Below are 23,336 nucleotides of genomic sequence, written 5' to 3' on the forward strand. Positions count from 1 at the left end.
TTTAGCTTCAGGGTCTCAAAGAGCAGCACTGCAAAGTTGGTCAGGGCAAAGTTCATAACACAGGATCCGAGAAAGAAGGTTGCAATTACAGAAATGTGAAAAATGAACTTTTACAACAAAGTGAGAGGGAGTGGTCTCTAGAAGACTTCTCTCATGCACATAAATACTCTACAATATGATGAGATTAGTCATCAGTGATAAGCCCAAAGGAAGATATTCTTACATTTCAGACAGTTACTGAATGTGTTTCAAGGTTAGCACATCACTCTGAATTGACTTTCTATATATAGTAGGCTTAAAATATGCAGACTCTTATTCATATGCAACAGCTCCAGCTTTCAATGTATGCCTGTCACATGTTCATTAGAAAAAAATAACTGGAACATCAATCGTGGGAAATAGGTTGTCACTTCCTTAGCAACCAGTTGACAACAGGCTTTGACTCAGCTGCTTGTTTCCTTGCCTGTGTGTGTGTGTGTGAATGGAACATACTGACATGAGTGGTACGCTTGGGGAGCAATCATTGTCATAATGCTGCCAAAACAAACGTCTCCGACCAGTTGCCAAGAAGACAGTGAGGTCAGGGCTGACAGTGCCTCAGAGGAGAGTTGGGGTGGCACTGCCAAGCCCCTTTATCCTGAAGCATGTGGCATACTGCATGTCCCTGTGTATGTTTATGTGTGCTTTAACCACCAGGGTTTGTGTCGGGGAAGTGAAGGCCTCTTGTGCGTGCTCAATGATGCGATAACTCACCCCTTTTGTGTGACGATTTTCTCATTCTGCTTGAGAACTGACATTGTAGGACACGCAGAGTGGGGTGAAAAGAGAGGCTGAAGGTTACAAGTGTTTATGCAAAAGAATCATGTTCCCTCATAAAACTAATTGGCAGTCTTTTGTCGGTGTGCATGGTGGTGATGGTGCTTGAGTGTGCTCAAGTGTGCTCAGGCTGTTTGTGATCAACCTTATTTATGCATCAATTAAAAACCCCATTTGAGCAAATAATGGGCTCAAGGATTTATCATTTTTATTGAAGCCACATGAAATGGAGAACGTATATTTTATGTGAGCAAAATGTTCAAGGTCCAGGCTGCTCCTGGCAGTAACACCGAGGCTTTAATCGTCATTCCAGATGTTGCTTCTGGTGGAGCAGAGATAATAATTACAGAGATACTTCCTTCTTTTTCTCCCACCGTGTTTTCTGCATTTATGCTTCTGTTTTTTTCTTTTTCTGTTTTTTTTTCTATATTTTTGTCACGAGACTCTATTTATTGCAGTCGTTTGCATCACCCCTCTCATCTTTCTGTGATGCTCTGTACATAGATGGTAAGCAGTGGGAGATTATGCTTGTGCTGTACATGTGTAGGTATGCCCCGGGGATGTGTTTCTGTGTTCGAGTTGCTGCATATCTGCAAGCAACTTTCTACAAAGCCTATATTTCCCTTTAAGCTTTTCTGGCACGGTGTATCCAATGTCTTCAGACTGACAGGTTGTAAAGATGTGGTAGGACATGGTAGTCCCCAGCGAGCACTGTAATTGGGATCTCAGAGGAGATGTGGGATGAATTAATTCTTCCTTCTTTTATTCCATACGGCCAGGAAGAGTCCACTGACTTAAGAACTGTCTGTCGATTGAGCAGCATGTAATGACTGCTGGTGTTGCTAATGATAACTGCAGCTAATGTTCCATCCTATATCAATATTATATTGTGGCAGCATCATTTTTCTTTCAAGTAAACTGTATCTAGGTTCCTAGCTCTGCCATTTTTTAATTATTGGATTTAAAATAAAAATATTTTTCTGACTTTTTACAAGTCAGGGAATGTAACTGATGAAGGTTATGTGTCTCCCTGGTCTGATTCTGGACATCTTTGCTCACCACAAGCGTGAATGGAGAGCATAGTGTATACCTTTTCAGTGGTGAAGTGCAGTGCAAGTATACAGTATGTATTGTAGAGTTAGCCTTACTCTACTTGGAATCACTGGGGCTGCCAAAAGAAGAGCCGTTAAATACAAAAGAGGCAGCAGAGAGGTCCTCAAGATGGTTGTGGCTAGAGAGGAGTGATCTATGGGCCAGCACCGTGGGGTCAGGGTCGGATAAACCCTGGCTGGGTCACCTGAGTGAGGGTGTATGATGTTGAAAGACCTGAAACACCCAATGTCCTCATGCACATCACTGAAGATGTGTCCCAGCGCATCCGAGGATGTATCATTCAGGCCTTGCTTCAGACGTTTGGAAGAAAATGACCTGAATGTCTAAAACTTTTATATCTAAAATACAGAAAAGGAGTTTTCCCTCCATTAGTGTGGAGTTTTCCTGCTTGCATGTGTCACTTCTGGCTACATCACACACAGCCCTCTATCTGCACTTTGTAAGGGCATCTGCAGATAAAAGTTTAAATAATTTGATAACTTGGGTTCACTAATTTTGCCATGCCATGGGTTGTTCTCAAGCCAGCACAGAGCAGTCATTTCTCTGCTCTCTTTCCCTACATTCCCTGCCTTTCTCTAGCTTTATCTTCATCACCCCATCCCCTATAACGCTCAGTCCATCGGGGTAAGCAGAAATGCTTCAGCCCCCTGCACTAAAGCCCAGCTGGCTTTGTCTGGAACACCTCTAACCTGACCACCTCAATGTGAAGAAGCAGTAGCTTTACGGCCTCTCACCTGGCCCCACAGAGTGTTCACAGCCAATCTGCAGAGGAATGCAACAGCTTGACCAACTGGCTAATGCATAACTTAATCCCCCTGGGGTTAATAAAGTATCTCTGATTCTTATTCTGATTAGACCTCTGACTAATAAATCTGAACATAGTTGGATAAAAACACATTCTATTCCGTGATGAAGTTAACTGTTATTTTGTTAAACCACACACAGATTAAGAATTTTTGAACACAGTGTTGATTTTTGGCCCCCCTTCTCTTTCATCTAATTGAAAAACCTTTTCAGTATATAATAGTATTTAATCATTATTTACATTCTCTCTGACTGTGCAGTAGTCACAATGTTTATCCTCTTCTGTGTCTGGCTAGCTTCACATAATCTTCTGAATCTTCCTGCTCTGCATCTGATGGTTCTCTCTTAGCTTGCTGGTTACCATGGTTACCACTTCCTGGATAGTGTAGTATGCTGAGGATGAACTGTGTGGGTATGCTTGAGTGCTTATGCGTGTGGTGAATAAGTGAATGTGCCTGTGTGTGTGTGTGAGGCACAGTTATATGGAGGCTGCACTGTCACAAGTAATTATAGCACATGAGCCATTAGGAGACAGAATATTTGCACTCGATATTAAAAGTATGGTTTCATCTGACTAATGCCATCTGAGAGGACAGACACTGAAATGTGAATTAATAAGAGTCCATGTGTGAAGCTGTGTGTGATTACCTGCTGTTGTGTGTGTGTGTGTGTTGAAGGTAGTGGAAATAGGCATTTTTATGCCTTCTGCATTTTGAGATTGTACTTCTGCTCACATCAGAGAGAAAATACAGGAGGCTGGTGTTGTGTTTGTCCAGATGAAGGATGTTTACTTGTAGCATGTGTGGCCGCTGGCAGAAGTAATGCTTTCTTATCCACAATTAGCATCCATCAGAATCCAGGCTTACCTCCCCTGTGGATAAAAGGTTAAATGCTTCACTAAATCATTAACTCTTTTTGTTCTCTCTCTCACTCTCTCTCTCTCCACCTCACCTCCCCCACCCCATTTTCTCGTCCTCCCCTTTCCTTACTTTCCTTCAGCTTGTGGGCGGCGAATTTGACCTGGAGATGAACTTCATCATCCAAGAGGCGGAGAGTATCGGCTGCATGGTGGATTTGCTGTCCCACTGTGAGGTGACATGTCAGGCTGAGATCTGGAGCATGTTCACCGCCATTCTCCGCAAGAGTGTCCGCAACCTGCAGACCAGCACCGAGGTCGGCCTAATCCAGCAAGTGCTGCTCAAGATGAGCACTGTGGATGACATGATTGCAGGTGAGATGGTAAATCATATAACATACAGAAAAATAATGAACAGTGTATCAACACACTGATAAAAGGGCACCATGATCAAATTGCCTGCCAATTAGAAGATCTGTTGTTTAATCTATCTTTCAAAGCTCCATCGGTGCTGTCATCACCAGACCAATGTGCAAATTTGAATTTGTCTGGAAGCTTTCAGTTATTCCTAAGTGGCATGATTCAACATTGGCCCATCAGAATGATCATTCAGCATTGACAACATGTAGAAAATATGTGCTTACCTTTCCAGGTTCGTTATCAAAGCTCTGTCAGCTTTAATTATCATTTTAATTTATTTAGTAGTCCTTAGAAATAGCAGTTATTTACATAATTTTAGACTGGCATTGACATTAATATAGTTTATTGTAGTTATTTCTGGGAGAATATGTCAAAAAATACAAAATTATTTGTTGTGGCTGCCAACATTAAATCAGAGCTGCAAAGCACATAAGATACAGAAGCTGTCTTTGTTATCTAGACAAGTGCCTCAACTCCTCTTTATTGTCAATATATAGTAATAAACTATATCAGTCTGAACCAAAGGCAGGGGAGGTGATGCATTCTGCAGAGCCCTTGTATTGGTACATGTAACATGGCTTAGGTAGTGAATTCACATTTCTGTAGGCAGAGGTCAGTTGTACATGTAGGAAAGAGTGTAAACAACAGGCTCACACTGTAGGATAAGCACAGCATTACATGTTCAGTGCATTTCTGTCTTTTTGCATTGAAGCAGCTTTTTGTCTTAAATTAATGTTCTATGTGTGTATGTGAGTGTGTGTTTGTGTGCTCACCCTGCAGACGTCCATAACAACCCTCTGATGCAGCAAAAGCAATCTAACAACCTCAGTATGTTTTTGCCACTTGTACAAAAGACTCGATTGCAGAACAGCACATACACCGTCATCTCTTTACATGATCATATTGACCTTGACTTCCCTTTTAATGATGCCTCAGGGTGTGTGTGTGTGTGTTTGTCCTCTCCTCCCTTCTCCCCAGTAGTGTCCTCTCTGTCCTACCTACAGCCGCAACATAATGTGTTTTATAACTTGTTTGACTTATTGCCGCTCAGCACAGCAGAGGATATGGCACTTAAATCAATTTAATACCGATTCTCTCAGATTCCCTTTCTGCAGCGTGATACTAACACTTCTCTAAAACTATTTAAAATGACCTACATGGATTGATTGTACCCAAAACAGAGCAGAGCGGTTTTGAATCTAGGACATTGGGTGTTGCGCTTTCTCCTCATCCCAAGCACCTCAGCCTTTATTCCCTGTTGCTGGGCCCTGGCTAATGAAATATTGTGGGAAGACTATTCATATCTAACAGGCCTAATGGGAAAAAAGCAGATTGCCTCACATGGAGAGGGCTCTGCTGTACCTCTGCCACATCCATACAGATCTGTTGTGGTTGTGTGAAGTCAAAGAAGCAGTAGGGTCATTCTGACTAAACAAACCTACAGTAGAGAGTAGCTCTGAGTCATTGTATAGAGCAATGAACATAAGAATTTTGACTACACTGAATAATAAATTGCTCAATGCTCACTGTATACAAACTGTCTCTGTCTTATGACCTTACCATATTTTATCTGAGAAATGTCAGTAAAGGTCCTCCAAACGCTGACTCACAAACACTCTCAGTGGAGACACGCACACTCACTTTCTGTCTCTTTTTGTGTGGTTCTTTTCTTTGTCAGACCTCCTGGTGGACATGCTGGGAGTCATGGCCAGTTATAGCATCACAGTCAAGGAGCTGAAGCTGCTCTTCAGTATGCTGAGAGGAGAAAACGGCACCTGGGTAAGCTGGTTATTACTTTCAGTTGGTTGGTGTTGGCCAATAACTGATATGAAAACTTTTTTATGGATCATAACGTAGGTAGAAGATGCCCGGGGGGTGTTTTAGACTTTTAGTGTCATCACACATTCCCAGCAGGACACACTGCAACCCCTTGTATACAATACACAGGCACATGTGTTCATCACAGACGGTGGTGTAAAGTATAACCATGTTCCTGGCAACTGTAATGTTGGTCATGCTAATCACATCTGTCCTCCATGTTAGCAGGGAAGGCTCTCATTATTTGCTGCCAAAATATTTGACAATCCACTGTCTCTGATATGCCACTTTTAAACAATTAATAGCAGTGCAAGCTTAATTTATTACATACTAGATTAATATAGCAGCAAGAGTTGTTTGTGTGTCATTAGTCTGTGTGTGACTTAATGGTTTGATTGTGCTAATAGAGTAGAATAATAGAGGATGGGGTGTATATCTCTGTGTGTGGATTGATCTGTGGGTGCATGTCAAGGGCAATTTAGTTCACATTCAGTGTTTTTCCCTCTAATCGACATTATTAATGTAACACAGGATTGATTGTGTTACTTTTGTTAGAGTAATAGTAAACAGTGACAATTAATAAGGTGTGAAGGTGAAACAGTCGGTATACTAAAAGTCTGAACCCCCATTTGTACTTTTTTTTTTTCCCTTCCTCTCTCCAACTTTCTGTACCTTTGTGCAGTCAGCCAAACAAACCTTTTGTTAACATGGACTGCCGGGTAGAATTTTTCTTTGGTTGGGTTCGTTGTCAGTGGGCTTTTAATGCTTTTGATTAATAAGCTTTCTCCATTTCACTTAAACCTCAACATGAACCTCTCTTACACCTGACTGGCTTTTAAAGTGAAAACACTGTTTATTGTAAAAATGATTGGCTTTTGCCATTTGCTGATTCATGATTACTTTTAGAGCCACAATGCCAGCACTTGTTAATGAGATAAATTCCAGAGCTGAGAGTTTGCAGTGCTTAGTGCAGCTTACAGTGGTTCTTCTTTGTTGTAATCTTAAATGCCCCCCCACAGTGACCTGATTGGGCCGACTCACTTGGTGTAGTTGACTTGGGGTGGAGAACTGTGGTGATTAGAGGTGGTTTGAAGAGATTGAACGACTCCTCTGTCGTCCTTACTCACCGACATGGTGTCTATTGGCCAAATGGATATGCCCTTGTTCCTTTACTCGTCCATCTCCCCCCTCTTGTCAAGCTCCAGGACAACTACCATTAACAACCTCTGGTCAATGATCAGTGGTCCACAGCAAGACCATCCATGCCTTCAGCACTCTGTCAGTGCGGTCTCTGTCCAATAACCATCACCCAGCTATCCACCTTTTCCCTGTTTCCCTGTCTTTTCCAATTTCTCCCCCCCCAGTAGCCCTATCCAGAGACAGATCGATTAGGGTTGCTACGGTATTGATGAGGTGTTGTCGGGGGAGGGTAGAGGTGATTGAAGAGCTATTGTATTGATCCAGAGGGATTGTGGTAGAGATGTGATGTCACACCTTTTTTTTTTTTCTTTTTTTCTTTTTATACACTAGAGAAGGAAACTCCCCCTTGCCTCTTAGGCAGCATCTGTCACATAATAATGACAGCTTTACTCTCCTCTACTCTCCACTACTCTACTCAACTTTACTCTCCTCTACTCTAGCCAAGACATGCCATCAAGCTCCTGTCTGTGTTGAACCAGATGCCTCAGAGACATGGTCCTGATACCTTCTTCAATTTTCCAGGACGCAGTGCAGCGGTGAGACACTTGAGCCATCTTAAAAAAAAAAAGATTTGTTTTTTGTGTGTGTGTGCCATTTTTGTTGTTTATAGTCTGTCAGCACATCTTAATTTGCAATTTTCTCCACCAGTGTAAGGAGCCGATTGCTAAAAATAGAGTAATGGCTGACTGAGTGACATGTTGATTGCTATAAGCATTGGCAAGACCCACTCTGATGAGTGTGTATGTGTGTCTTTTTTCAGGCTATAGCATTGCCACCAATTGCCAAATGGCCCTATCAGAACGGATTCACTATCAACACGTGGTTCCGACAGGATCCACTCAATAACATCAATGTGGATAAAGATAAACCATACCTCTACTGGTAAGCAGAACAATTCATGTTGACTGAAACCACATCTAAAAATCTTTCATTTCTATACCCACATTTACCTGAAGACCTCACATTGATTTTTTTTTCTATAAGCACAGTTGTAGTCATAGAAATGAAGAAATCATATACATCAGTTTTTTTGTGTTAGTCCTTCTAGATCGGAGAGGAAGCATCTTTTCTATTTTGTAAGCTCTATTTTCTGTTTTTCAACAGCTATCTGGAGAAAAAAGACTGTTGACAGTAGCTCTTAACTTAGAACCACTTTAAGAAATTCACTTTTTGTGCATAAGGTGCACTTTGCCAGCTACTTCAGTCCAGTCCTGGATGTCAAAAGATTTTGTAGTTAGAGTAAGAAGGAACCACCTGAGGTGAATGCAGATGATGCAGTTTGAAGGAGAGTGCGCTGCACTTAATCACAGCATGAGAAAACACTTAATGGACTGGCAGGCTTAATAATCTCCCACAACTGGTATCAACACTTCACTTACCAAAGAAATAGTAAACAAAGTTTGAGAGGATTTCCAAAAACAAGATATTTGTTTTTGTGTGGAGCATGAACGTGAACAACTGATTTATTCATTATTAATGGTGGCCAGAGACAACGTCTTCAAATGACTTGTTCTATTGTATTGTTTTATGCAACAACATATTATTTTCCAACATCAGCAAAGTTTACCTAAAGATAAGTCCACTGGTATAATGGCAAATAAAGTAAACTAAAACAGATTCTCACTAGCCATGCCATTCGCATGGATTTTGTCACTCACTTTCAGCCTAGCAGTTCTAGGCAAAGATTTCCTTTTGGTCTATTTCCTTCTCTTTTCTTGCTGTGAATACTGAGCTGGGTTTTTACCATAGCATTACTGTCAAGGTGTAACGATATTCAAACTGAGCCAAAACCGAACTGTAGAATCGGTCTATTATTACAACCTTACTATACAGTAGGCTAATAGTTGGTGATGTGTGACATAAAGCATTGTCACTATAACAAGCCAGTGTAACATTAAAATCATTTGAAGCTGTTATATAAATTAATTGCATAATGTTTAAGTCGTCAGACCGGATGACATGAACAGGAAGTTAATAGATAAGCAGATAATGAATTCAAACATGACTTTAAATGTCAAGGCGCAACATTTCTGAGTGTGCTGTTGTGAGCTGTGCTCGTCATGCAGCTCTGGACCTTGCTGGCCTCAGTGTTAGTGTTGTAAGTGCAAGCCGTTAGCCACTATGAAGCTTCATTAGCTCTGACCTTTTATTTAATTGAACTCCTTTACTCCACTGCTTGGCTCCTTCTCACCACCTAATCACTTTGTGACGCTAACTAGCGGCGTCCTGCCTTCACCTCTCTCCCCTCATGGAGTCAAACTCTGATTCATTACCGACAGAAATGTTTTGCGGAAGAAGCAGGGAGCTTATTGTCTACAGGAAGGATGACATGCATTCGTATATTCTGTAGATAACATCGCAGAGATGAGCTATAATCATGAAAAGTGTTAGGATGTAATCCTGTTTCCCTAGTAACCGTTTGTCAGGTTGTCATGGTGAGAGAGGGAGGGCATCCTCCTCTCCTCTGGCCCAGGTCTTATCATCCTCCCCCAGATGCAGCTGTTACTCCAGCCGCCTGTCTGATACTGGCCTCCGCAGCAGCATTAGGGCCACGATAACACACTATACACACTTCTGATCTACAGCAGGGATTCACTTGAGGGGGATTTATATCTGCTCTGTGTGTGTGATCCTTGTGGGCTTGTTTTAGAGGTGCAATGTGTCTTGTTGTTTCATGATGAAGCTTAGCTGTGAGACTAGGTTTTACATGCAGGGTACAAGTCAGGAAGAGAAAATATAAGGGGAGGAAAATGGCGGGAAGGGGATTAGTTATGTTTCTCACACACCTGTGATCTGGGACCCCTGGTGTTGCTGCAATAAAAGCACTTGAAATCTTGTTTTTTGTGGCTGGTACTGGCTCAAATAATGTGCTGTGTGGGTGTGAAAGGTGCCCTGCTTGCATTTTGGAAGGCAGGATTTCTTTTGATGCAATTTGAGCTGTAAAAAAAAAAACTTTTACTTTTTTATTTCTCTTTTTCTTGGAAAGAAATGGTCAAATGGTAAAAATAATTTAATCTAAACTCAGAAATGCTGCATTTGTTAAGAGATACCATAATCGCTTTTAATTTAAAGTTGAAGGAAAGATTATTACAAACTGAACTAAGATTCACTCTCTCTGACTTTGCAGTTTTCGCACCAGTAAAGGAATCGGCTACTCTGCTCACTTTGTGGGAAACTGCCTCATTGTGACATCATTGAAGTCAAAAGGAAAAGGATTTCAGCACTGTGTGAAGTATGATTTCCAACCCCGCAAGGTAAGAAAACACAAACGCACACATGGTTTGGTAACCCTGTGCCACTTGTTAGATGGGAGAGCATCAGGACTGGAGTGTGTTGCTCCTTCTGTCTCTCTCCCTGCACTCCTTGGGAATGTTGTTGAGTCCAGATAAGGTCTGTCAATTAAGACCTGCACACTGCCCCTTTTACGGCACTGTCAGCATTTTGCTACTGTCCTACACACACATCCCTGCATGCACACATAAACAAACACATTCACTTGATGAGATGGCCTTCTGCAGCATTTGCTGACCCAGTAGAATCCTCGTACTGCTTAACAAAGTTCCCAGTGGTTTCATTTGATCAATTTATAAGTAACTGTGTCTCCTAGGACTTTGTGTGTATGTGTTAATGTGTTTGTGGATGTGTGTTACTGGTATGGATGTGTGGTATTGTCCACTCTACGGCTATGCATGCACTAGCAAAAGTCTTGCCTCCCCACCCCCCACTGCCTTGCTCCATATTCACAGTTCCTCTGTGTATTTTTTTTTTGCCTGTAATGAAGGCACATGCACACATAAAACGATACCTGTCAAACAGTGTTCACACACAGTGGTGCTATTCTCAACACAGAGATTAGGAAAGGTCTCATTCAACATAAAACATGCATACTGTTATGTTATTTTTATGCTATGTTATATAAGAGCCTTCTCTGTGTTCTGGTGCATCGTTGCAGAGTGTGTTGTGTTAATCTGGAGTATTGTGTGCTCTGTATTTTCCAGTGGTACATGATCAGCATCGTCCACATCTACAACCGCTGGAGGAACTCTGAGATCCGTTGCTATGTCAACGGTCAGCTGGTCTCCTATGGTGACATGGCCTGGCATGTCAACACCAATGACGTAAGAGCACTGAGCACTTGAGCTTATCACTCAGATGTTTGTGGTCAAAAGATGGAATGTTTTTTTTTCTAGAAATTATATTTAATTTGTAGATGAGTAGCATTCTTCCAGCATCAGTCAGGCTCTACTTCGCACCTCCCTCCTATTGTGACATTGGCAAACATTCGGGGTTTGCCCTCTGCATTTGTCAGCAGCTGCAGAGTTGCCCTTGGGCCTCTTTCCAGAACAGCTCGCCCAAACTCCAAACTTCCAACTTTTCCATTTAGCGAGGGGACAGGTAGCCTGACCCTCTTTGTGGCTATGCAGCCTTCATTACACTTCCTTCCCGGTTGACTCTTTGACATTGCTGCAGTTACCTAGGGCTGTTGTTATTCTCTATAAGACATTCCTTGGCCTTAAGGTAAAATGTTTTACAGTTCATGCAACTCAAGGAAACATTCTGTAAGAGGAGAAAGAACAGTTCTTAAAATGTGTTGATGGTATCAGGGTTTGTTTTGTCCTGAAGGCTGAAGATAAATTGTGCGTCATTTTGAAAAAGCAGATGAGTAAAGATCTCATTGTGATAAATGGTATCAGGGGGGTGTATCTGATGAAAGGCGGTTGGAAAGAAGAAGTGTAATAGCAGGTATTAGCACAGTTGGAGTGAAGTGATTGGAAACCAGCAGCTATCAAAGGTTTATCTGCAGAGCACTACAAGCTAAACTGAAACTGAATTAGTAGCTAACTTGATGAAAAAGATCAACAAACATTTATTGTCTTTAAACTAAAGCTTATATTTGTGGCGTTCCTGTCTTTTTTTCAGAGCTATGATAAGTGTTTCCTGGGTTCATCAGAGACAGCGGATGCTAACAGGGTTTTTTGTGGTCAGCTCGGAGCTATTTATGTTTTCAGTGAAGCTCTCAACCCAGCTCAGATCTTTGCCATTCACCAACTTGGCCCAGGATACAAGGTAAGACAGCACTCATATACTTCTACAGCTCACGATTCATTGTATAGTGTGTCATTTTCAGGAGCAATATCTGGTTAGATTGTGGTCTATATATATATGTACTTGACCCCTTTAATTATTAGTCTGCTTTACACTGGGACCAGAGCATCCTAATGGCTTTCATTGTGTGCTGATATTGACCTTGTAAAGCACTGGGATCCTTTACCAGTCTTTGAGCTACACACTCTGGGACCAATCAGAGTTATATAAAGAACTTTTGGCAGGTTATGGTGTGCTTTATTGCAAGAAGTGATCTGAATTGGTTGAAATTATCCTGTGTGTAGATACATGGTTCATCCAATTACCTGTCATGCATTTCAAGCAGGTCTTGTCTGGTTGTTTTCTTACTGTCAGTGTTTAGGTGTGTCTGGTGGAGTTAGCATTCATTCTGTTGCCACTTCCTCTGGCTTAACCATAGGATAGATAGATAAGATGTTCATTTTTACCTTCACAATTGTTCGTCCATTACTATTGACAACTGCTGTCTATGAGGTTCTTTAAGGAAACAATAAGACTTTAGAGTCAGACTCATGTAGAAATGGAAAATAATAAGCTTTAGGAAACAGGTTTTATCATTGAAAGTTTTTGGGATGATGTAATAGGTGCAGCTGTTCTTCAATTTGAATGGAATAATTTTAATTATGCTGTTGTCAGTTGCACTATTGCCTCTTTCACCTTCAGAGGTGGATGATAAAAAAGACACAAAAATGACAGAACTTGTGTGAACCTTGGCCCTAAACCTTGTGTCTAGACACTTTGCGTTCTGTGGTAATAAAAATTATTTAAATGAGCTTTCACAATGCTGGGTGTTGAGCACTGATAGCTATAGAAATCACCATCTTTCCCTTTTAGCCTGGCTATCGGTGACAGCTGAAATGCCACAACACCTTGCCAGCTGTCTGCTCCTTGTTTTGGCAGACTTGCATGCCTCAGGCCACTTACAGCTTGTTTATGAAGGTGTCCAAAGCTGTCAAGATTTCAGCACCATGAGACTGCAGTGCTGCTGATGTGCAAGCAGCTGCTAGTATTTCAGCAGCCTCTTGGAATGAATAGAGCCTACGTGAGAAATTTAGGTTTAATTACGAGGACTCAGAAACATACTGATAACTGAGTACATATATAATGCAGAGCTTTGTCTCATAAAGTAGCAGTGAATGACCTCTTCCTCTCCTACACTCTCCTTGTCACGTCACATAAGGCATGCTATAGAGCAGACTTTTCACATGTTCTTCCTAATAATCATGTCTGAGGTTTGCTGTTTCTCTGCCATGAATACTGATTTCTCTCTCTGTCACAGCTCACAGTTTCCTGAGGCCGATCAGTCAGATGATTGCCTCTCTGCATGGCAGAGAATGGGCTTCTCAGATGCCCAGAAGAGACCATTAAATGGCTCAGTTGTTTCAAAGCCGCAGGCCCCAGTGCTGGTATTGTAATGATGAGAGCATGGGTTTTTTTCAGTTGACTAAAGGAGGAACGCCAGTGGGACTCGGTTCATGTCACACAGCTTCATGTCTTACCATGAATATAGGTCTGTTCTTGTTCTCTTGGCTTCACACAGATGATCATGTGTATATATGACAAACTGCTTCTTGGGTATTGCCTGATCGGTGTTGAACTGTATCTATGTATGCTGTATAGTATACACTGTAGTATGTGTGCGTAGCTGCATGTAGACTCTTGGTCTCAGCTGCTGTCAGTGCTTCAGTTCAGTAATGAGGAGCGAAAAAAGCTGACAGACACTCTGCTTGCTCGGCTAAACAAGCCTTCAGCACAGCAAGGATTTTCCCGAGCTCAATCGGCGTGGCTCACAATGGCCGACACGCTGTGTGTGCTCAGTGTCTGTATTGCGTGCATGCAGTTCAGCTCTTCCATGCTCTCCTAATGACAGAAGAAAATGGAACCTAACATCTTGTTTTTCTGTGTGGGCTCTGGTGCAAAGAAAGCTCCAGTGGTTTTTTGTTGTGTGTGTGTGTATGTGTCCTGTCACTCACGTGTTGCTGAGTGTGTTACTGGTTGCACTCTTCATCAGTGGTCCAGATGTCCTCATTGCACAGCACTGCCAACAATCTGGTCACACAACGTAATTAATGAACCATACGGGTCTGTCTGGACACCTGTATTGTATAACTGTGTGTGTGATTTGATGTGCATGTGTGTCCTGTGTGTATTTGGCAGGCTTCATAATAGTCAAGTCCTGTATTTTTATTACTGACTACAGTATACTTCCAGTTAAACAGATTTGTATATGGATGAGTGTTGGTAGAGTTTACTTTTTAAATCTTTTTAAATCTTATGTACTGGTAGGCAAATTTCTGACTTGGCTGTTTGCAGTCAATACAGAGTTGCAAATCTTCATATTTCCTGATAACATCCTGCCCTAGATTTATATTTATTAAGTTACTTATTTATTTAATATTCCAAACATGTTTACAACGTTTCTGTCATATGCTGTAAAAGCTCATTTTAGAGGATTGGCCTTCATTCAGCAAACTGTCTGGAGAAGCAGGGTGGTACAGGCTGGCTGAGCTCAATGGATTATACGTGTGAGTGTGTGTGTGTGTGTGTGTGTGTGTTATCACTCCAGGCCAGTGTCATATCTGCAGCTGTCAGGTGTGGGAAAGGCGAGAGTTGTCACTGTCTTGTGTGCGAGGGACACACGTCTAAGTTTAAGCACTGAGCTTTACATGTGGAAAAATATTGCATTTCCCTGCATGTTTCTCCTTCTACGAGTCTCTGCGCATCCTTTAATATGTTTAAGAGTCAGCAAAGCTCTTTTATGCTTTTTGCCTCCTTCTCGTTCAGCAATATAAATACAACAGAGCCACTTCTATAGATGCGCATAGCTACACACACTTCATAAGTGAGGCACAATGAACGGGCTTACACAGCAAAAAATGTGCATCTTAATAAGTGTATTAATTCCATATTCAGGCTATTCAGTATTTTTATTTTTATGTGTGCTGGGGGCCCACTCACCTCCAAGATAAACTGAAGAGCGATTTATTTGCGTTTGTGATTGATTATCCCTGCACATGGTTGCAGTATTCCAGGTTACTTTTAATGGATGAGCTTTAACACTGCAGTTTATAACACCATATTACCAGCTCTAACATACTCCAAATCAGAAAATATGAACACAGATGCTGTAATTGCAATTACTTTTGGATGTGTGTGGGTGTGTGGAATGTGGCTTTAGATGCAGATGAAGATTAGTGGTCTTTATCAGCCCAGTTAAGCTGTTTGTGATAATTGGAAAGAAAGAGAAAGTTCGCTCTAAGACAGTGAAAAACTGTGAATCTGTGTCTGAGATAAGGACGTAAAATTTGTGCTGCATTGTCAAAACTGCTCATAGCACTTTTTTTTTTCTTACACTAGACCTCAGATGAAAGGTTTAGAACAAGATGGGCCTGCAGGTCTGTGAGTGTCCCGGGGCTTTCCTGTGCATTCAGGCTGAGCAAGGCGCCTGGGGACTCCGCTGCATGAAGAGAGCGGCCCCCGCCTGAAGCTGCTGCAAAGGGTGGCATGGCAACTCGCTGGCCTTTCGTATGTGTGGCAGCGCCGCAGGATAAATGAACCAGTAGACCTGTGCAGATAGACAGATGTAGCTAAAGATGCACAAATACAGAAAGTGAAAGCTTTATTTTCTACTGAGCATAGACAAAGGAAATGTGTATATAAACTGTTCATGGTGAAGATAATACATATAGAAACTGAGTAACTTCAGTGTGTTCTTTCCTTTTTGTGTTTTTGTTGGTAGACTACAAAGACAAAGAGATAAACTTGGAACTCTGAGTGCTCCTCTCCCACACATCCGCTCCCCCTCTCTCTCTTATTTTGGGCTAATTGAATTAGCGCCCGGGTTAGCACTGTGTTCATTAAGCTAATGCTGTGTTGTTTACACACGGCTCATGCCGCAATTAAGCAGGCTCCATTTTGTGTGTTGAACTTTGTACACACACAGACACACTTCTGTTGTCTCTGGACAAATCATTTGTCTATTTGATTCTTTTGACTTTGCACACAGCATTTGACATCTTCCCTTATCTCTGTCACCGCAGAGCACTTTCAAGTTTAAGTCAGAGAGTGACATCCACCTGGCGGAGCACCACAAGCAGGTGTTGTATGATGGCAAGCTGGCCAGCTCCATCTCCTTCACCTACAACGCCAAGGCGACGGATGCTCAGCTCTGCCTGGAGTCATCGCCACGGGAAAACCCTTCCATCTTTGTCCACTCACCACATGCCCTCATGCTACAGGTGAGTGTTCAACACTAGTTACAACTAGAACTAGGTACAGTTCTAAGGTGCTTTAACTTTTACTTTACTTTTCTATTTTCAGAGGAAAATTGATGACAGGTTTTTGCCTTAACCTGCACTACATCTCATTTTAAACTGGAACACTCAGTTAATTCCTTTCCAAGTGTGCCTCAAGGTTATTATGGTTATTTGCTCGTGTGTGACACAGGCAACAATTAGTCATATTATATTCTAGTTACAGTGATTTCAGTTAGGTCAGGAAGTCAGTCCTTTTTTTGGTTGGTAAGTGAATTACAGCCTTGTGAATAAACCATATTGTTGAAGTTAAATCATTTAGGTGAAGTCTGAAAAATGTCATTTGAAAATCAAGAATTAATGTAACATGGATTTCTTTATTAAGTAGTGATATTAGATGGATTGATGGATGGATAGATAGACAGACGTGTGACACTTTACTTGTGGATACACACAGCTGAGAATAATACTCTCTGTCAGTATTAACAGTTCATTTCCAACCCACAGGATGTGAAGGCCATTGTTACCCACTCCATCCACAGTGCCATCCACTCTATAGGAGGCATCCAGGTTCTGTTCCCTCTCTTTGCTCAGCTGGACTACAAACAGCTCAATGACAGCAGCGTGGACACCACAGTCTGGTGAGCAAAAAAAGAATAAAAAATTAATAGAACACATTGACGACCTGAAGCTCAGTGCGGATGACTTCTAGAACAGGAAATGGGTTGAAACATGTGTGTTTTGTTTAATCTGTGACACCGACAACTGATCTTGGAGGAGACCCAGAAAGAAAGCAGGGGAAAGAAGCCTATGAGTGATGTTAAATACAGATGATGTTCTCTGTGGGAAAGTTATATCTGAAAACCTACCCCTCAGCCAATTGGGCTTAAGGCTACAAAATAACCGATTACAGAGAGGAGGGGATTTAAGTGTGAAAAGAAGTAGTGTACTGGAAGGCGCTTTTCCCTGTAGCAATGAGCAATTTTCTTTTTTCTCCTCGTGTTCCTCTCCCTCCCAAGATTGTTCTGATATCACTCCATCACATGAGCCTTAATGCAGTTACATATCAGGCAGGATCTCCACATCATGTTAGCTGCAGCCTTACAAACTATTTATCAAATATAATCAAGAGATAATAATAAGAAACAGAAAAAGATTCCACCGCTTATTAAAAATAGATGGTGTAGAAAGTATGTATGAATAGTAATGAAGCCTCTTGAAATCAGCAATATTAAAATGTGTTGTATATTGCAGTGCTACTCTGCTGGCGTTCCTGGTTGAGCTGTTGAAAAGCTCAGTGGCCATGCAGGAGCAGATGCTGGGAGGGAAGGGCTTCCTGGTGATTGGATACTTGCTTGAGAAGGTCAGTACAAAGACTTCCACGATGGCGAGTGCCTGTGTTTTTGTTGCTCGGTTAATAAGGAGCCCTGTTTTTATCTTGATGAAGTTTTTTTTAAGGATTAAAAGCCTGTTTTTATATTGTACATAATTCACGGGTGGATTATTGTTGCCTGTGTGAGTCTTTTTATTCCATTTGTATTGCTGTACCTGTAATATAAATATAACAAATGCAAATGTGGAAAAAATGAAATTTAGAGGTGAGATCACATGAACATTGACTAACATTACACTTAGCTGCTAGTGTAGACACCAGTGGCTGCTGTTAGCAGCTAAGAGCAGGTATTATTAAAACCATATGTTGACAAAATAATTTAGTCTGCCATTAACCCTATCTTTGCTAATGCCTTTGTATCCACTGTATCGTATGCAGTCGTCTGATTTGTTTTTGAAGCTCTTCAAAGGGATGGCAGTTTTATATTTTTTCAGTGAACATATTTTAGAGAAACTGAGAGTGTTACATGACTCGCCAGTGTGATAAAAATCACCTTTTTTGTGGCTTTTTGCCCAGTCATCACGAGTGCACATCACCCGGGCGGTCCTCGAACAGTTCTTGTCCTTCGCCAAGTATCTGGATGGTTTACCTCATGGAGCGCCCCTGCTCAAACAGCTCTGTGACCATGTCCTCTTCAACGCTGCCATCTGGATACACACGCCAGCCAAGGTCTGTTTATTTTTGTCCATTTCATTAAAATGTGTGTGTGTGTTCTACTTGACCTTGCTGTGTAAAAAAAGAAAGATAACTAATTGAATTAGAGAGAAGAAAAGCAAAAGAGATTTTTTGGCATTTTTTTGTTTGTACACGTGTCCATGAGGTTTTGTCTTTGAAATTGAGACCGCAAACAACACAAAACGAAGATGAAGGAGGGACTGACGTCTTAGTGGCCATTGCCCTTTACAATAATATAATAAATGAGGTTACAAGATATGGAAGGCGGAGCTGACAGATCACGCAGGAAAAGAACAGAACAAGCAGCGAGGGAAACAAAGAGGGAAAAATGACATTTGAAAAGACCCTAGGAAAAGACAGAGATGTTGTTGTTCTGCTCTTCCCTTCTCACACTGGTCTAGATGTGAGTGTTCCTGGCATTCCCGCGGGGCCACTCGGCTCTTGCTACCATGATTTTCAAAACTTCCAGCGTTCCCTGTCTTCTCCCCTCTGACCCTAAGGGGTGATCGACTCCTGGATACAGCCGCGCTGCTCTCCAGGGCAATGTGAAGAAAACAGGAAAGAGACGCAGACAAGCAGCTGAGGTTGTTCAAGAGATGGTGTGACAGTCAGAATCCAACACAGCATGAGTGCACTGATCGTATCGACACCACAGAACGGCTTAAAGTTCCATTCAATTGCAGAAAATGACAATAGATTATAGGTAAACATCGCTATTCAGCAGGGTTATAATGAGCACAAGGCACGAATAATCAAATGTACTAATCAGCAACACACAACAACATTTTAATCCTTTAATCTTACTTCCCCTGTTCTGCCTCCCAGTGAGCTTTATTATTTTCTACTTCTCAGGGTATTATCATTACCTTCGTTATTGGCAAGAACAGTCTTGGTCATATTCGGGACTTAATGAAACAAATGAAGAAATCGCATCTGAACCCCCATCTACCATCTCTTATAACGTCCTCACGTGCTTGCTTTAAAAGTACCAAGCGCCTAATCCTTTCATACTGACGTTGTTGCATCAGTGCAGCCCGTACTGTTGTCCTACAGTGTGATCAAGGCATTTCAGACTTAGCTGGTTTGTTAAATGGGACCAGATAAACAGCTCAGTGTGTGAAATGTAATGTAATGAAGGTTGTTTAAGCGTGCGCTTTCCATCCTAGATGAGCTGTGATGTGGCATGGTCAGGCTGCGGCACTCCACTAATTTCATCCGCTTAAACAGAGCTACCTCGTTAAGGCTTTTCCTTAGCGTCGTGGTCACTGTAATGAGCTCAGAGATTTGTGAGCGTACAGCCATCTCAAGTCTGTGTGCGAGCAACTGAGAGGATTCGTTAGAGGAACATTAAGAGAGGAAAGAAGGGAACAGAAGGAGTGATTGAGCAATTGGTGAGAGCCCTCCTAAATGTCAGAGCGAGTAAAGGAGCACCTCAGATGAGGCTTGACGGCGTCAAGCACAGAAACATCAGAAATAACACAAAGCAGAAAACACTGGTGTTTTTATTGGAGGGAATGTTTCCTCCTGTTTTCCCCTCTTCACCCTCAAACTACCTTTTTGTGTGAATGCTGTAAACACACTGATGATTTGTTTCTTCTGGGACAATTTGCATATGAATGAATGTATCTGTATGTTTGTGTGCATCCAGGTCCAGCTGTCCCTCTACACGTATCTGTCATCAGAGTTCATCGGCACCGCCACCATCTACACTACCATTCGCCGTGTGGGCACTGTCCTGCAGCTGATGCACACTCTTAAGTACTACTACTGGGCCATCAACCCCTTGGAGTGCAGTGGAATCACCCCTAAAGGTCTTGGTATGTACACACCTGCAGGTGTCTGCTACAATGTACAGCAACACACAAAATCTGTGACCCTCAGAAACAAAGCATGAAGCATGAAGAATTGTAATATAATGTGTGTTTTATATGTACAAATTCCCTTAAAAATGTGAGCCTTTTTATAATTTGTATGAGTTTTTGTTGAAATTCTGCAGCTCTGTCCCTATAAGCGGCTCTAATGGTACATGGATTCCCAGCGAGCAGTGATTATATTGAAAGGATGAGCTCTTTAGGATTTGTAGCTAAAGAGGTTTTTAATTTGTAAAATTGAGTTTTAGCTTATAGCTCAAAACTAAACGCCTAAAATCAATAATCAATGAGACATAAATAGCTAAGTCAGTGTTTAAATCACTATGCAAATGTGTTGTGTCGGGTCAAATAATTATAGCTTGGCTAAACGCAGATGGCTGTTTGATCATCGTTTCAACATGGAGATAATGACGGGAAAGAAAGTGACTATTTCTGACACGCGCACACACACACACAGAGGTAGTCATGTTTCCACATCCTTGCTTATTGGGATGTCTGAGCAGCTCTGGTGTTAATGCCAGAGAAAGATAAAGACTTCATAAGACCACTTCATATTCCTTCAATGTACACACGCCCTGTGAATGCAGCATGTTTGGAAACAAAAATGTGAAAGGCTTGTCCATATGTGAAAGAGAATGATAATTATAAAACACATCATATTCTAAACATAACACAGCAGCAGAGCAAATCTTACATTTCCTGTAGCTCTGTTCCAGAGAAGAAAACAGTGTTAACACAGCCACTGCTGCCACACAGCAGAGCATCAGAAGGTCGTAGCAGGCCTTTCACTTTAATCAACCTCTTCTTTTCGCCGGGGACCCTCCGCTGACTGTGAGTACGCATCCCATGTCACCATGGTAACAGACGGACGTGATTGGCAGATCCAAGGGAGCTTTTGGAATTTCTAATCAAGTGGCTGTCTGGCTTCTTTTCTGTTTGGTGATATTGCTGTTTGACTGCTGGGATTCAGCCCCATAAAGAACCACTGATAACAGTACAGTAGCAATTAGCCTCAGACACTCGCTGACTGCTTGTTCAAAGCTAAAAGCTGCTAGTTGTGGTTTGAAGGTCTGCTTCTATGGTGTGCTTGACTATATTATATGAACGTGATATGCACTAATTTACATAGTAATGGACAGATATTTTAATCACACCCTGGCCGCTTGTGGATGAAAAATGTATTCAACTCTGCGTTACTATGACAGGTTAAGGTTGCACATAATGTATTTTTTAATGGATTTTACACAGTTTCCTGTTTGTTTAGAAACTTACAATACGAATTCCTCGTATTTACAAATAACTCCATTTGTGTTGAACAAAAATGCTTTCAGGGATCACAAAAAGGAAGAGAGTGTGCTGTGCCTAATAAAACACCCCAGGCCCTTTTGCACTTACATTGCTTTGGAGCTCTGCAGCAAATTGAAATACAATGGAAACAGTAATTAAATGCCTTCTACTGAGGGGGGAAAAAAAGTGAATGTGCTTAAAACAAATGAATAATGACATATACAGTAAGTCCTTTGTTTATTCATGTATACAGAACTGTAGCCTCAGCCATGATTTAATGTATTTTGTATTATTTTGCTAATAATTCTAGTATTTTTAAAAATGGGTCATGTAGTCTACTAGTGGTTGCTTTAATGCTTTCATGTGTACTTTAATGCATCTTTGCAGGAATTTTCTAGCACAATTAACCACAACTTCGTTATGTCCTTGCCTGTGAAAGCAGTTTTCAATTTTTAGAACAGTAACCAACGCTTGCTGTAGGTCAAAACGATGGCTAGACAAGAAAGAAAAATAGCGACAATAATAAGATTTTCAGATTCATTGTAATGCAAAAAAGTACTAAAACATTATTTTGTCTGAGCATACAGGACATGCATAGCTTTATTAAAAACCTCTGACTCCTTATTCCAGTTGTCATTATCTGGCAGAGAAAAAAAAACTCCCATTTGTTATCACATCAACTTGATAAAACTGTGAAGTCAGATTAGGAGGAGGAGGAAAATTAATTTCAAAGATGATAATTAAAGCTGCCCCGGAGAAGCAGTTTGGATGAATATTAGCTCTCGTCCTTTGTTGTCAAAGGACCTTTAAAATGGCGGTGACACTCACGCACCCTCACCTGGCTCTCTTTGATGCGAAGCTGCTGCGTAACCATGATGGATGGTGAGTGTCACCAGTCCAGAAGCACGCAGCAGCTTGACAGATAAGGATGATGGATCACAATGGATTGCTGCAGTGTCATGTTTTGGCTGTGCGAAGAGCAGGTGAACACAACGAATCACACTCGTGTAATTCAAGGGCAGCAGAGGATGACAAAAGAATGAAGACACTGGCTTCATATCGTCTTCTTTTCGCGCTCGCTGTCCTTTTTATGTTTCGTCTTACCTTCTGCTGGCTAAGCAGCTGCTGCAGGCGACGCATTGGTTTAATGTTTCTGAGAGGATGTTTGCTTTTATCCAGCGTACAGTAAACACAGTTTGCCATTGCATTACGCTACTGTTGTAGCATGCATAAAATAAAGAGGATTCCCAAACATCCTGACACAGCAAAAGTGTGCAACACATCATAATGTTTATTGTTCCTTATAAACTGAACGAACCTCTGAGAACACATGCAGTCGTGGCTTATGAGGTTTGATATATTTGTGCAAGAGCAGTTGAGGAACACGGAGAAGGAGCAGAGAAAGGAAAAATAAGCTTGTTTTTAAAGCTTATATATCATCCTTGATCTGAATCAGTGCATCTTTTTGGCACCACGTTCCATTAGTGAGTTCTTTGGCAGCTGTTTTGAGCCGATCACAGCAATAAGCTTCCAGTTTATCTGTCGCACACATTAAACACCTCCAAAATTTAGAGAAATACAATGAAAATGCAGTGCCGACGTCTTGAGCTGTCAGTTTTATTTTTGATGCCTTTCAAAAAGTGCAACTTTGAAGCCTCTGTTGTAGGTAAAAGCTCTTAATTACCAGAATACAATAGTTGAAAAAA

General features: G+C 41.4%; 1 protein-coding gene across 1 annotated transcript in view; it reads left to right on the plus strand.

The window, feature by feature from the left end:
- nbeaa (neurobeachin a) overlaps positions 1-23,336 on the plus strand; it is a 67,613-nt gene that overhangs the window by 18,813 nt on the left and 25,464 nt on the right. The window contains exons 2-13 of the mRNA XM_028420863.1: positions 3,733-3,964; positions 5,688-5,788; positions 7,468-7,563; positions 7,788-7,909; positions 10,155-10,281; positions 11,026-11,145; positions 11,948-12,094; positions 16,192-16,389; positions 16,912-17,045; positions 17,659-17,767; positions 18,314-18,466; positions 20,121-20,289. Coding sequence (XP_028276664.1) covers positions 3,733-3,964; positions 5,688-5,788; positions 7,468-7,563; positions 7,788-7,909; positions 10,155-10,281; positions 11,026-11,145; positions 11,948-12,094; positions 16,192-16,389; positions 16,912-17,045; positions 17,659-17,767; positions 18,314-18,466; positions 20,121-20,289 — 1,708 coding nt within the window. The remainder of the gene's footprint in view (positions 1-3,732; positions 3,965-5,687; positions 5,789-7,467; positions 7,564-7,787; positions 7,910-10,154; positions 10,282-11,025; positions 11,146-11,947; positions 12,095-16,191; positions 16,390-16,911; positions 17,046-17,658; positions 17,768-18,313; positions 18,467-20,120; positions 20,290-23,336) is intronic.

The sequence above is a fragment of the Parambassis ranga genome, chromosome 14 (genome assembly GCF_900634625.1).
Source record: "Parambassis ranga chromosome 14, fParRan2.1, whole genome shotgun sequence".
Taxonomy (NCBI): domain Eukaryota; kingdom Metazoa; phylum Chordata; class Actinopteri; family Ambassidae; genus Parambassis; species Parambassis ranga.